The sequence below is a fragment of the Oncorhynchus mykiss genome, chromosome 3 (assembly GCF_057628025.1).
Source record: "Oncorhynchus mykiss isolate SJ-2025 chromosome 3, ASM5762802v1, whole genome shotgun sequence".
NCBI classification, from domain to species: Eukaryota; Metazoa; Chordata; class Actinopteri; order Salmoniformes; family Salmonidae; genus Oncorhynchus; species Oncorhynchus mykiss.
This window is the reverse complement of record NC_143024.1, coordinates 7598744-7613434: the sequence shown is the minus strand read 5'-3', so window position 1 is coordinate 7613434 and position 14691 is coordinate 7598744. Positions and strand designations below refer to the sequence as shown.

Genomic DNA, 14691 nt, shown 5'->3' with positions numbered 1-14691 from the left:
AACATGTTAAATGTTGAAAGTTGAAAACATTGTGAAATATGAAAGGAGGATTAAAGTAGTGCAGTAATGGAGGTTTCTAGCTTGAATTGTAAATCCACAGGACAGAACAGCCAGGCAGGAGGTGGGGGGTTAGTTGGTGCTGAAAATGCACCTCATGAGCAAATGCCGCATTAGGTGTTAATGCATCATTGGAGCAGGAGTTAGCCACAATGAGTTAGCAGACAGGAAGACTGATGGTAGAACGGACTCTCTTTGAGCTGGAACAACCTGTCGACTGCTGGAACAAGATTTTTGCTTTCGCATTTTAGCTTGAGATATTTTAAGGTTTTTATTCTACTTGGTTTAAAGTAACATTTTCGGAGGAATCGTTAAGGTGACCTCATTGACAGAAGTGTGTTAATGTAGCTGTTACAGAGTTTTTTTAGACACCAACTGAGGGACTGATCATCTTGAGGGGGAGACAAAGAGCCGTTTATAAATTGTAGAAGGTTTTTCTTGTTATTATTGTCATTAAATATTGTCCTTCTGATAAAATTGTGATCGACAAATAACATTTTATTGGCACATCCCACTAATGGTTTAAGGGCGCTGGAGGCATCTATAAAGTTAATTCATGGTTGATTTGATCTTATCATTGATTTGTGATTGGTTGATTTGTGATATTAATTTGTGATTGGTTGATTTGTGATATTGATTTGTGATTGGTTGATTTGTGATATTGATTTGTGATTGGTTGATTTGTGATTGGTTGATTTGTGATATTGATTTGTGATTGGTTGATTGATCTGGAATTTTTTTATGGTTGTTTCTGGAACTTTGAATAAACTTGCTTTATTGTTCTGAAACCCTGTGTCATCAATGAGTTATACCAGTGCTTTTCTCTAGGTTTCTGAAATAGACTTGATCAAATCAAATCAAATGTATTTATATAGCCCTTCGTACATCAGCTGATATCTCAAAGTGCTGTACAGAAACCCAGCCTAAAACCCCAAACAGCAAACAATGCAGGTGTAGAAGCACGGTGGCTAGGAAAAACTACCTAGAAAGGCCAAAACCTAGGAAGAAACCTAGAGAGGAACCAGGCTATGTGGGGTGGCCAGTCCACTTCTGGCTGTGCCGGGTGGAGATTATAACAGAACATGGCCAAGATGTTCAAATGTTCATAAATGACCAGCATGGTCAAATAATAATAATCACAGGCAGAACAGTTGAAACTGGAGCAGCAGCACGGCCAGGTGGACTGGGGACAGCAAGGAGTCATCATGCCAGGTAGTCCTGAGGCATGGTCCTAGAGCTCAGGTCCTCCGAGAGAGAGAAAGAAAGAGAGAAAGAGAGAATTAGAGAGAGCATACTTAAATTCCCACAGGACACCGGATAGGACATGAGAAGTACTCCAGATATAACAAACTGACCCCAGCCCCCCGACACATAAACTACTGCAGCATAAATACTGGAGGCTGAGACAGGAGGAGTCAGGAGACACTGTGGCCCCATCCGATGACACCCCCGGACAGTGCCAAACAGGAAGGATATAACCCCACCCACTTTGCCAAAGCACAGCCCCCACACCACTAGAGGGATATCTTCAACCACCAACTTACCATCCTGAGACAAGGCCGAGTATAGCCCACAAAGATCTCCGCCACGGCACAACCCAGGGGGGGGGGGTAATTTTAGCATCTGGTTAGTTAGTCTGTCGGGAACCTGAGTTGCTGGTATAAAGGAGCCTGAGACCCAACTATAGGTACTGAGTGCATTGGTAGGAGTTATAAGAGGGGCGTGTCTGGACTAAGCCAACCCAGGGGCGGGCAGCCCATTCAGTGTGCTGAGGTTGAAACTCTGGCCCGGACGATCCTGAAAAGGCACCAGGTTTATTGGTTCAGGGTGAGGGAGGCACTCGACTTTGGGGATATCCCGCTTTACTGCAAGGCCCTTACCGTTGAGTTTGAGGAACAGTCCCTTGCTGTGTACTAGGTCAGTAGACAGGGGAGAGTTCAATTGTTAAATCCTGCATAGGTGGTATTTTAGTTTTGACAGTACCTTAAATAAGGATCTGCCCCTTTTTTCAATTTTCTCCAAAAATGACATACCCAAATCTAACTGCCTGTAGCTCAGGCCCTGAAGCAAGGATATAGATATTCTTGGTACCATTTGAAAGGAAACACTTTGATGTTTGTGGAAATGTTAAATTAATGTAGGAGAATATAACACAATAGATCCGGTAAAAGATAATACAAAGAAAAAAACCAACGTTATTTTTGTACTTCTTTTGTACCATCACCTTTGAAATGCAAGAGAAAGGCCATAATGTATTATTCCATCCCAGCTGCAATTTAGATTTTGGCCAGTAGATGGCAGCAGTGTATGTGCAAAGTTTTAGACTGATCCAATGAACCATTGCATTTCTGTTCAAAGTTTTGTGTCAAGACTGCCCAAATGTGCCCAATTTGTTTATTTTAACAACTGTCATAAACTTTGTTTTTATCATTAACTATAAAATACGTTTATAAAATATACATTAAAAGATACATTTTATAAAGGATAAAATCGAAAAATAAAAGTTATACGTTTGACCAGGTTTTATTTGTTTTATATTTAATTGCTGTCAAAAAGCGGCTTTGAGTCTTTGAGAAAGTGATACATAAATCCCATATATTGTTAATGTTCCGTTATTTCAGCAAATTGTTATGAAATATTTGATGTACATGTTTTAATGACTAGAAAAATAAATGTCCTAAATGAAATGCTTGCTGGTCCTGAAGTAGATGTATTATGGTGGATTCGTAGTAGTAGTAGTAGTGGTAGTCAATGATCCCTCTAATTATTTTCGGCAGTCAGCAATTTTCAGGTCTGCAGAGCGCAAATTTGTACGTTGTGAAAATTCTGTGCAACTTCTGGTGCATGTTTACAGTGAACACTGAGGCTGTACCCGCTTTAAGTTAAAGTTAAAACAGTGGCCAAGTAGGCTACTGTGGCTCGTTGATCAATAATGTTGAGTTGAGATGAACCTGTTTGTCCACTTGTCCTACAGACAAGGAGGTGACTGAAAATGTTGTTGTTTGATGCAAGAAAACCACTTTACAAAATAAAATGTATTATTATTCCTTGTACATTTATTACAGAGAATCAAGCACATTATGATACTCTCTGTCTATTGGTCACTTAGCTCATTCAAGCCTGTCTTAATATACAACATGTTCCTTTTAAGACAGAAAAAAAGCGTCTTACTTATTAACTTGCACACGAAATGCACACGTTTTGTGTTCTTGTGGGAAGCAACCACTCCCCTATTGCTGACTAGAAATTAGCTATAACTCATTTACAAAAAATAGGTACAAATGTAGCTCTCACTTTGATCTCAAAACAAGAGCATTTACTCACAACAACTCATGCTGTAAACACAGTCCAGTTCAAAGTCAATGGCCCCGGTCCATATATAGCAATGGTCTATTTGCGTATAGTGATGCTACAGCTCGTATTGGTTATTGTGCAACTGTCTGTGTAGAGTGCCTGTCAATACAATAGAATCCTACTGCAATGTCCTCTGAATACAATAAAATCTCATGCATAGTTTATTTTGTTTTGGTATATTGCATTGAAAGTGCATGCCCTCCGTAGCCTTTAAACAGGTCAACATTCACAAGGCTGCGGGGATTACCAGGATGGACGTGTACTCAGAGCATGCGCAGACCAACTGGCAAGTGTCTTCACTGACATTTTTAACCTGTCCCTGACCGAGTCTGTAATACCAACATGTTTCAAGCAGACCACCATCGTTCCTGTGCCCAAGAACATGGAGGAAACACGCCTAAAGGACTACCGCAAACACCACCACCACTACGCCACACCACCACAACCACCATGGTAGCCCACACCACCACAACAACCATGGTAGCCCACACCACCACCACCATGGTAGCCCACACCACCACCACCATGGTAGCCCACACCACCACCACCACCATGGTATCCCACACCACCACCACCATGGTAGCCCACACCACCTCCACCATGGTAGCCCACAACACCACCACCATGGTAGCCCTCACCACCACCACCATGGTAGCCCACACCACCACAACCACCATGGTATCCCACACCACCACCACCATGGTAGCCCAAATCCACCTCCACCATGGTAGCCCACACCACCTCCACCATGGTAGCCCACAACACCACCACCATGGTAGCCCTCACCACCACCACCATAGTAGCCCACACCACTTCCACCAACACCACCACCACCATGGTAGCCCACACAACCATGGTAGCCAACACCACCACCACCACCACCATAGTAGCCCACACCACCTCCACCATGGTAGCCCACAACACCACCACCATGGTAGCCCTCACCACCACCACCACAGTAGCCCTCACCACCACCACCACAGTAGCCCTCACCACCACCACCACCACCATGGTAGCCCACACCACCACCACCATGGTAGCCCTCACCACCACCACCATAGTAGCCCACACCACCTCCACCACAGTAGCCCTCACCACCACCACCACAGTAGCCCTCACCATCACCACCACGGTAGCCCACACCACCACCACCACCACCATAGTAGCCCACACCACCACCACCACGGTAGCCCTCACCACCACCACCATAGTAGCCCACACCACCACCACCACTACGCCACACCACCACAACCACCATGGTAGCCCACACCACCACCACCATGGTAGCCCACACCACCACCACCATGGTAGCCCACACCACCACCACCACGATGGTATCCCACACCACCACCACCATGGTAGCCCACACCACCTCCACCATGGTAGCCCACAACACCACCACCATGGTAGCCCTCACCACCACCACCATGGTAGCATACACCACCTCCACCATGGTAGCCCACAACACCACCACCATGGTAGCCCTCACCACCACCACCATGGTAGCCCACACCACCACAACCACCATGGTGGCCTATACCACCATGGTATCCCACACCACTTCCACCAACACCACCACCACCATGGTAGCCAACACCACCACCACCACCACCATAGTAGCCCACACCACCTCCACCATGGTAGCCCACACCACCTCCACCATGGTAGCCCACAACACCACCACCATGGTAGCCCTCACCACCACCACCATAGTAGCCCACACCACCTCCACCACAGTAGCCCTCACCACCACCACTACAGTAGCCCTCACCACCACCACCACTGTAGCCCACACCACCACCACCACCACCATAGTAGCCCACACCACCACCACCACGGTAGCCCTCACCACCACCACCATAGTAGCCCACAACACCACCCCCATGGTAGCCCTCACCACCACCACCATGGTAGCCCTCACCACCACCACCACGGTAGCCCACACCACCACCGTTAATCTAAACTAAATACAAGACTTTGCCAACCCACCCAACCAGTTTATACAAACAGTATGCAGCAGTTAATCTGTCATGGAGGTTTCATGTCCAAATACAATAGAACAGAAAACTAGACCAGGTAAGTCAGTTACCTGACAGTGTCTAAGTGATCATGTTTGATGACCACTGTTTGCATTTTACATCCCTCATCCAGGGCGTTTGCCTGTTAGGTTTTCGGGAAAAGGAAACTTAACAAAAGAGAAAACTATCCATTGTAATGATGATGATGTAGATAGTCATGTGACTGAAACTCTTCACTCCATGTCCACATATTTTTATAAAAGTTTTACATAATGTACATTAAGGATTTGACCATATCCCCCCCCTCCATTCAACACACCCACCCAACCCCCCCTAGTCCCTTCCCTACCTCTCCGCCCTACCTCAGTCCACCCACCTCAAATTTTGGATGAAAAGGGTGCCCATTTGTAACTGCAAAGTTCATATTTGGCAAAATTAACTAATACGTAGGAGCTTCGTCCACGAGCTTCTTCTCCATTCACCTGCTAAACCGGAACTCCCCTCTTGTATTTGAACTGAATACACGTTTAAACCTTAGACCTGTTACTCCATGTCTTCCTGCAATTTAACTAGTAGCCCACATCACCACCATGGTAGCCCACACCACCACCATGGTAGCCCACATCACCACCATGGTAGCCCACACCACCACCATGGTAGCCCACATCACCACCATGGTAGCCCACACCACCAATACCACCATGGTAGCCCACACCAACACCACCACCACCTCCACCATGGATGCCCACCCCACCACCACCACCATGGTAGCCCACACCAACACCACCACCACCGCCACCATGGATGCCCACCCCACCACCACCACCATGGTAGCCCACACCACCACCACAACCATAGTAGCCTACACAACCAAAACCACCACTACGGTAGCCTGTACCACCACGACCACCACCATGGTAGCCCATACCACCACGGTAGCCCACACCACTTCCACCACCACCAACACCACCACCATGGTAGCCCACACAACCATGGTAGCCCACACCACCACCACCACCATGGTAGCAAACACCACCACCACCATGGTATTCCACACCACCACCACCACTACGCCACACCACCACAACCACCATGGTAGCCTATACCACCATGGTATCCCACACCGCTTCCACCAACACCACCACCACCATGGTAGCCCTCACCACCACCACCATGGTAGCCCTCACCACCACCACCATGGTAGCCCTCACCACCACCACCACGGTAGCCCTCACCACCACCACCACGGTAGCCCTCACCACCACCACCACGGTAGCCCTCACCACCACCACCATGGTAGCCCTCACCACCACCACCATGGTAGCCCTCACCACCACCACCACGGTAGCCCTCACCACCACCACCACGGTAGCCCTCACCACCACCACCACGGTAGCCCACACCACCACCGTTAATCTAAACTAAATACAAGCCTTTGCCAACCCACCCAACCAGTTTATACAAACAGTATGCAGCAGTTAATCTGTCATGGAGGTTTCATGTCCAAATACAATAGAACAGAAAACTAGACCAGGTAAGTCAGTTACCTGACAGTGTCTAAGTGATCATGTTTGATGACCACTGTTTGCATTTTACATCCCTCATCCAGGGCGTTTGCCTGTTAGGTTTTCGGGAAAAGGAAACTTAACAAAAGAGAAAACTATCCATTGTAATGATGATGATGTAGATAGTCATGTGACTGAAACTCTTCACTCCATGTCCACATATTTTTATAAAAGTTTTACATAATGTACATTAAGGATTTGACCATATCCCCCCCCTCCATTCAACACACCCACCCAACCCCCCCTAGTCCCTTCCCTACCTCTCCGCCCTACCTCAGTCCACCCACCTCAAATTTTGGATGAAAAGCGTGCCCAAATGTAACTGCAAAGTTCATATTTGGCAAAATTAACTAATACGTAGGAGCTTCGTCCACGAGCTTCTTCTCCATTCACCTGCTAAACCGGAACTCCCCTCTTGTATTTGAACTGAATACACGTTTAAACCTTAGACCTGTTACTCCATGTCTTCCTGCAATTTAACTAGTAGCCCACATCACCACCATGGTAGCCCACACCACCACCATGGTAGCCCACATCACCACCATGGTAGCCCACACCACCATCATGGTAGCCCACATCACCACCATGGTAGCCCACATCACCACCATGGTAGCCCACATCACCACCATGGTAGCCCACATCACCACCATGGTAGCCCACATCACCACCACGGTAGCCCACACCACCACCATGGTAGCCCACATCACCACCATGGTAGCCCACATCACCACCACCATGGGAGCCCACACCACCACCATGGTAGCCCACATCACCACCACCATGGTAGCCCACATCACCACCACGGTAGCTCACACAACCACCATGGTAGCCCACATCACCACCATGGTAGCCCACACCACCATCATGGTAGCCCACATCACCACCATGGTAGCCCACATCACCACCATGGTAGCCCACATCACCACCATGGTAGCCCACATCACAACCATGGTAGCCCACATCACCACCATGGTAGCCCACACCACCACCATGGTAGCCCACATCACCACCATGGTAGCCCACATCACCACCACCATGGTAGCCGACATCACCACCACGGTAGCCCACACCACCACCATGGTAGCCCACACCACCATGGTAGCCCACATCACCACCACGGTAGCCTACACCACCACCATGTTAGCCCACACTACCACCACCATGGTAGCCCACACCACCACCATGGTAGCCCACACCACCACCACCACCATGGTAGCCCACACCACCACCACCAAGGTAGCCCACACCACCACCGCCATGGTAGTCCACACCACCACCACAGTAGCCCACACCACCACCATAATGGTAGTCCACACCACCACCATGGTAGTCCACACCACCACGACGGTAGCCCACACAACCACCACCATGGTAGCCCACACCACCACCACCATGGTAGCCCACACCACCACCACCATGGTAGCCCACACCACCACCACCATGGTAGCCCACACCACCACCACCATGGTAGCCCACACCACCACCACCATGTTAGCCCACACCACCACCACAGTAGCCCACACCACCACCACAGTAGCCCACACCACCACCACCATGGTAGCCCACACCACCACCACCATGGTAGCCCACACCACCACCACCATGGTAGCCCACACCACCACCGCCATGGTAGTCCACACCACCACCACGGTAGCCCACACCACCACCACCATGGTAGCCCACACCACCACCACGGTAGCCCACACCACCACCACCACGGTAGCCCACACCACTACCATGGTAGCCCACACCACCACCATGGTAGCCCACACCACCACCATGGTAGCCCACACCACCACCACAGTTGTAACCCATTTCTGACTGTATTATTTTCATATAGGATTTCCCATAAACTAGTCTAGACCTGCTCAGCAAGTGCCCATACAGAGATTAGGGAGATGACGTATTGAAAGGGAAACTTAACGAAATGTAAACCCTTCCTTTGTAATGATCCTATAAATAGTCCTGTGACTGAACCTCTTCACTTCGAGAGACATCATATCCTAGAAGGATCTCATCATGGGTATCAAGGGTTTGGCCAAATTTATAGGTGATCATGGAGAGATTTTAACAAATGATCATTTCAGAAACAGCAAGGTAGTCATAGATGGTTGTAATATCTACCACTCTCTTTATTTGACCTCATGTGTGGATCAGCAGCATGGAGGGGATTATGATGTATTTGAGGACCAGGTCTGCAAGTTCTTTAAGGCGCTGAGAGATTGTAGCATTGAACCGTATGTGATTATAGACGGAGGCTCCGACCACACCGACAAAAAGTTTGAAACTGTCAGAAAACGAGCTGAATCAAAGATCGACACAGCCAACAAGTGGTCCAAGGGGCTTCGAGGGGCCTGGTTAATACCAACCCTTGCCAGACAAGTCTTTAAACAGGTTCTCTCCAGCTTGAATGTGCCGTTCGCACAGGCCCTTTCTGAGGCAGACCAAGAAATAGCCTCACTGGCTCAAAAGTGGAAGTGTCCGGTCCTGTCCAATGACAGTGACTTTTATATTTTTGACATCCAGGCAGGATTTCTTCCCATGTCCCATTTTCAGTGGCAGAACGCGTCAGTGCAACGCTGGAGTCCTCAAAATTACATCCCCTGCAAGCGGTACACCACAACAAGCTTCTGCAGACAAGTCAACATCAACAGACAGCTTCTCCCAGTCTTTGGTGCCATCACAGGAAATGACTATGTCAACTTGGATAAGATGGGCTTTCCCATCAAGTTTGAAGACAGCTTGTCGATGGAACCCAATTGGAAGCGCGGTAAGTTTGAACATTTTACGCGTATACCGAAGTAAACATAACTACTACAGATGCATTTGGGGCGGCAGGTCGTCTAGTGGTTAGAGTGTAGGGACGGCAGGTAGCCTAGTGGTTAGAGTGTAGGGACGGCAGGCAGCCTAGTGATTAGAGCGTTGGGTCAGTAACCAAAAGCTTGCTAGATCGAATTCCCGAGCTAACAAGGTGAAAAAAATCTGTCGTTCTGCCCCTTAACAACACAGTTAACCCACTGTTCCTAGGCCGTCATTGTAAATAGGAATTAGTTCTGAACTGACCTGCCTAGTTAACAAATATTGATATATATACAGTGGGGAGAACAACTATTTGAAACACTGCCGATGTTGCAGGTTTTCCTACTTACAAAGCATGTAGAGGTCTGTAATTTTTTATCGTAGGTACACTTCAACTGTGAGAGACGGAATCTAAAACAAAAATCCAGAAAATCACTGTATGATTTTTAAGTAATTAATTTGCATTTTATTGCATGACATAAGTATTTGATCACCTACCAACCAGTAACATGAGGTGATGGGGGCAGATGAATGGCACGACATTGGGCCTCGGAATCTTGTGACGGTATTTCTGTGCATTCAAATTTCCATTGATAAAATTCGATTGTGTTCATTGTCCGTAGCTTATACCTGTCCATACCAACCAACCCAACTAGTTTTGGTTCCAGATCCAGACACCAACCAACCCAACCAGTTTGGGATCCAGATCCAGAGAACAAACATCTGGAACCAGTTTGGGTTCCAGATCCAGACACCAACCAACCCAGCCAGTTTGGGATCCAGATCCAGATCCAGACACCAACCAACCCAGCCAGTTTGGGATCCAGATCCAGATCCAGACACCAACCAACCCAGCCAGTTTGGGATCCAGATCCAGAGAACAAACAACCCAACCAGTTTGGGATCCAGATCCAGAGAACAAACAACCCAGCCAGTTTGGGATCCAGATCCAGAGAACAAACAACCCAACCAGTTTGGGTTCCAGATCCAGACACCAACCAACCCAGACAGTTTGGGATCCAGATCCAGAGAACAAACAACCCAACCAGTTTGGGTTCCAGATCCAGAGAACAAACAACCCAACCAGTTTGGGTTCCAGATCCAGAGAACAAACAACCCAACCAGTTTGGGTTCCAGATCCAGAGAACAAACAACCCAACCCGTTTTTACAAATTATGTGCAGCAGCTTGTCTGTTTCATTTCCAAGTCAGATGGAATAGAAAACGTTTTATATAATACATTCCTCCTAATGAGGGCCGATTAAGACCCAAGTTAAGCGCACGTCAATGGAACGTAATTCCTTTTTTATGTACCATTCTCTCTTTGTGTTGTCTGACCATGAATTTAAACATTTCTATTCTGGTTAGAGCCAGTTTGCGCTGTTCTGTGAAGGGAGTAGTACACAGCGTTGTACGAGATCTTCAGTTTCTTGGCAATTTCTCGCATGGAATAGTCTTAATTTCTCAGAACAAGAATAGGCTGACAAGTTTCTGGCCATTTTGAGCCTGTAATCGAACCCACAAATGCTGATGCTCCAGATACTCAACTAGTCTAAAGAAAGACAGTTTTATTATTTCTTTAATCAGTACAACAGTTTTCAACTCTTCTAACATAATGGCGAAAGGGTTTTCTAATGATCAATTAGCCTTTTAAAATGATGAACTTGAATTAGCTAACACAACGTGCCATTGAAACACAGGAGTGATGGTTGCTGATAATGGGCCTCTGTACGCCTATGTAGATATTCCATAACAAATCAACCGTTTCCAGCTCCAATAGTCATTTACAACATTAACAATTTCTACACTGTATTTCTGATCAATTTGATGTTTTTCTTTCAAAAACAAGGACATTTCTCAGTGACCCCAAACTGTTGAATGGTTTTGGATATCATGATTATTTGCATAAATTAGGAGGCCATTGTTTAGCAGTCTCTGCCATGATGTGCTGCAGCAGTAGGCCTAACAGCAGAAACATTGCTAAACTAATACATTCCTCTCCTGCTAGATGTACAATTAAAGGGGAATTACAGATTTTTTTTACATTTGTTAGCATTTTTTTTTCAGACCTCTACATTTTTCTGTTGATGTGATTTAAGCATTGACTCAGAACATCAATTTCCATTGTTTCTCTCTGAATAATTGTAATATTGAGAGTAAAAAACAGAATTTGGAATAATTCAAAATAACATTTTATAGGGCCCCCTTAGAATTGTTATTTGACTATTATATATTGCCAGAAAACACATATCTTGTACAAGGAACAGGGGAAGAGTTGCAGGGTTGAGGAGAGGAGAAGAATTTGACGATTTGAAAGCTATTAAAAAAATGAGTAGCTCGTGAAATTCATTTTTCTTTATGTAGCTGTCATGCTAGAAAAGGTTGGAGATCTCTGCTGTACAGGCTTCCTTCTTTTCACTCTGTCAATTAGGTTAGTATTGTGGAATAACTACAATGTTGTTGATCCTCAGTTTTCTCCTATCTCAGCCATTAACGTCACCATTGACCTCAAGGTGAAATCCCTGAGCAGTTTCCTTCCTCTCTGGCAACTGAGTTAGGAAGGATACCCATATCTTTGTAGTAACTGGGTGTATTGATACACCATCCAAAGTGTAATTAATAACTGGTGTAATTGATGCTCAAAGGTATATTCAATGCCTGCAATATTTTATATATATATATATATATATATATATGTGTGTTGTTTTTTTGTGCTTGGGAAGGGGTTGTCTTTTTCAACAAGTTGCTGAAATGGCTGGCCAGTTTCCAGGAGAAGCAGGAGGCCTTGGACAATGTGCACCTCCTCATTTGTCATGGGGAAAACAACATGGATGCTGCCCTCCAGGCCCTCTCTCGGGGCATAGAAACATACCAGATTCAACCCGGTTGCCTGGAGCGTTTCTTCAATGATGGCGAGGCTCCTGATGCCGGCCTTCTCCCAGACCATCTGAGTGTCCTTCCAGACTGGACTCTGCTGCCGTTGACGAAGGGGACACTTCCCCCCTACATGATATACATTCTGCAGCGTAGGCCAGTGATACAGGGTATCCAAGTGGAAGATCACAGCTTACCCAGTGGGAACATCACCTCTCGGCCCATACGGCAGGCATTCTACGGGCTGCTGCTGGGTGAGGGGAGGGAAGTGGAGGAGTATGACAGGGAAGAAACAAACCTGACCAGCAGCATGGTTACAGCCATCCTGCCCAGTGCTGCACAACAGCTGCAGCTGGACACACTGGATCAGGTATGTCGACATGTGATATAGTATACAGTATATCAGGTATGTATACATGTGATGTAGTATGCAGTATAATATAAACATGCTGCTGTTGATTCTGAAATTAATTCTCATTCTCTTGTTCTGTTTCTTAGGCTCCACATTTAGTGCGGCTTGAGGTGTTTTTGGAGACCGTTGGTGTGTCCCAGTCCACTTTGAAGGGTCTCCCACCTCACCTGGGACTTCCTGTGGCTGTTACCTACTACTGGCTGAGGCATGCCCATCCCCGACCAGACCATCCTCTCCTGCAGGCCCTGCTACTAGGACTGGTGTATGGAGAGCTCTGCAGACAGAGGAAGAGCCAGAGAGGTATGGACCAGAATATGAATGAAAACACACACACAGCCACACACAACTTGGAATTTATAAATAAAGTGCGTGAAGTGCAGCCAATGACTCCTCCCCTTCTTGTGTATCAGGGTTTATAGAGGAGGGACCAGTGTTGGAGAGGATGAGAGGGCTGATTCAGAGACGTGCTATGAGTCCAGACCTGGGTGTGGCCCACGCCTATAACCAATGGCAGCGCTGCATGAGGGATGGCCTTTACCTGAACCAACTTCTGTGTCTCCCTCTACCTGAGCCTCAGTGTGCCTGGTAAGGTGTCACTTCCTAAAACAACCCCAACCTCTAACCTCTAGAGTAGACCAGTGGTATTCCTTTACATTGTTTTCTAGCCCAGCAGCAACACAGCTAATTCAACCCTCTGTTGTTTCCCTGTTGGAGTCTAGGCTGTACAAGGGTAGTCTGCTGCACCAGCTTGTGGGCCAACTGAGACGGGGGGTGACCCCGGATTCTCTCCTGATGGAAGACCCTTCCTCTGGGCAGCTGTACAGAGCCATGCTGGAAGCCATACTCAACTCCTAGGAAGCTGAGACCACTGGACAACCTGACGGACCCTCCACAGATTCTGGTGCTGGAGGAAGAAGAGGATGTTGATGATGATGATGGTGCCGGAGGAGGTTGTACTGAAGTCCCAATGTCCCACTGCAAGAAGAAGGAAATATTTAACAAAGCTCTGTCAAGTTGTAAATATCGGGACCACTAAATACAGACCACTATATAACTGTTGAGTTATAGATATATGAACCACTATACATACATCTGCTGAGTTATAGATATAGGGACCACTATATAGGACCACTATATAGGGACCACTATATAGGGACCACTATATAGGGACCACTATATAGGGACCACTATATAGGGACCACTATATAGGAACCACTATATAGGGACCACTATGGGGAACGACTATATAGGGATCACTATATAGGGACCACTATATAGGGACCACTATATAGGAACCACTATATAGGGACCACAATATAGGGACCACTATATAGGGACCACTAGGGACCCAGTTTTCTGTGACATTTTAGTGACAGAGGGCCTGGATAGGAAGGCCCCACTTGCATACACACACACACACACACACACACACACACACACACACACACACACACACACACACACACACACACACACACACACACACACACACACACACACACACACACACACACACACACACACACACACACACACACACACACACACACACAAACACACACACACACAAACTCATGAAGGAGTTTCACTTTCATTCACACACAGAGAATAAA

General features: G+C 46.9%; 1 protein-coding gene across 1 annotated transcript; it reads left to right on the top strand.

The window, feature by feature from the left end:
* Nucleotides 1-8908: 8908 nt before the first annotated feature.
* Nucleotides 8909-14691, top strand: LOC149984296 (single-strand DNA endonuclease ASTE1-like). Its single transcript, XM_090230531.1, has 6 exons — nt 8909-9764; nt 10417-10803; nt 12516-13036; nt 13165-13456; nt 13489-13663; nt 13798-14691. Exons 1-6 carry the CDS (start codon nt 9014-9016, stop codon nt 13931-13933), a joined length of 2262 nt encoding a protein of 753 aa, XP_090086657.1. The 5' UTR covers nt 8909-9013; the 3' UTR covers nt 13934-14691.

Excerpts from the sequence above, each read along its gene's own strand:
- LOC149984296 (XM_090230531.1), top strand. The coding sequence starts at position 9,014 with ATGGGTATCAAGGGTTTGGCCAAATTTATAGGTGATCATGGAGAGATT. Across the intron at positions 13,037-13,164 it reads AGCTGGACACACTGGATCAG|GCTCCACATTTAGTGCGGCT; the intron begins GTATGTCGACAT and ends TCTGTTTCTTAG. Across the intron at positions 13,664-13,797 it reads CCTGAGCCTCAGTGTGCCTG|GCTGTACAAGGGTAGTCTGC; the intron begins GTAAGGTGTCAC and ends GTTGGAGTCTAG.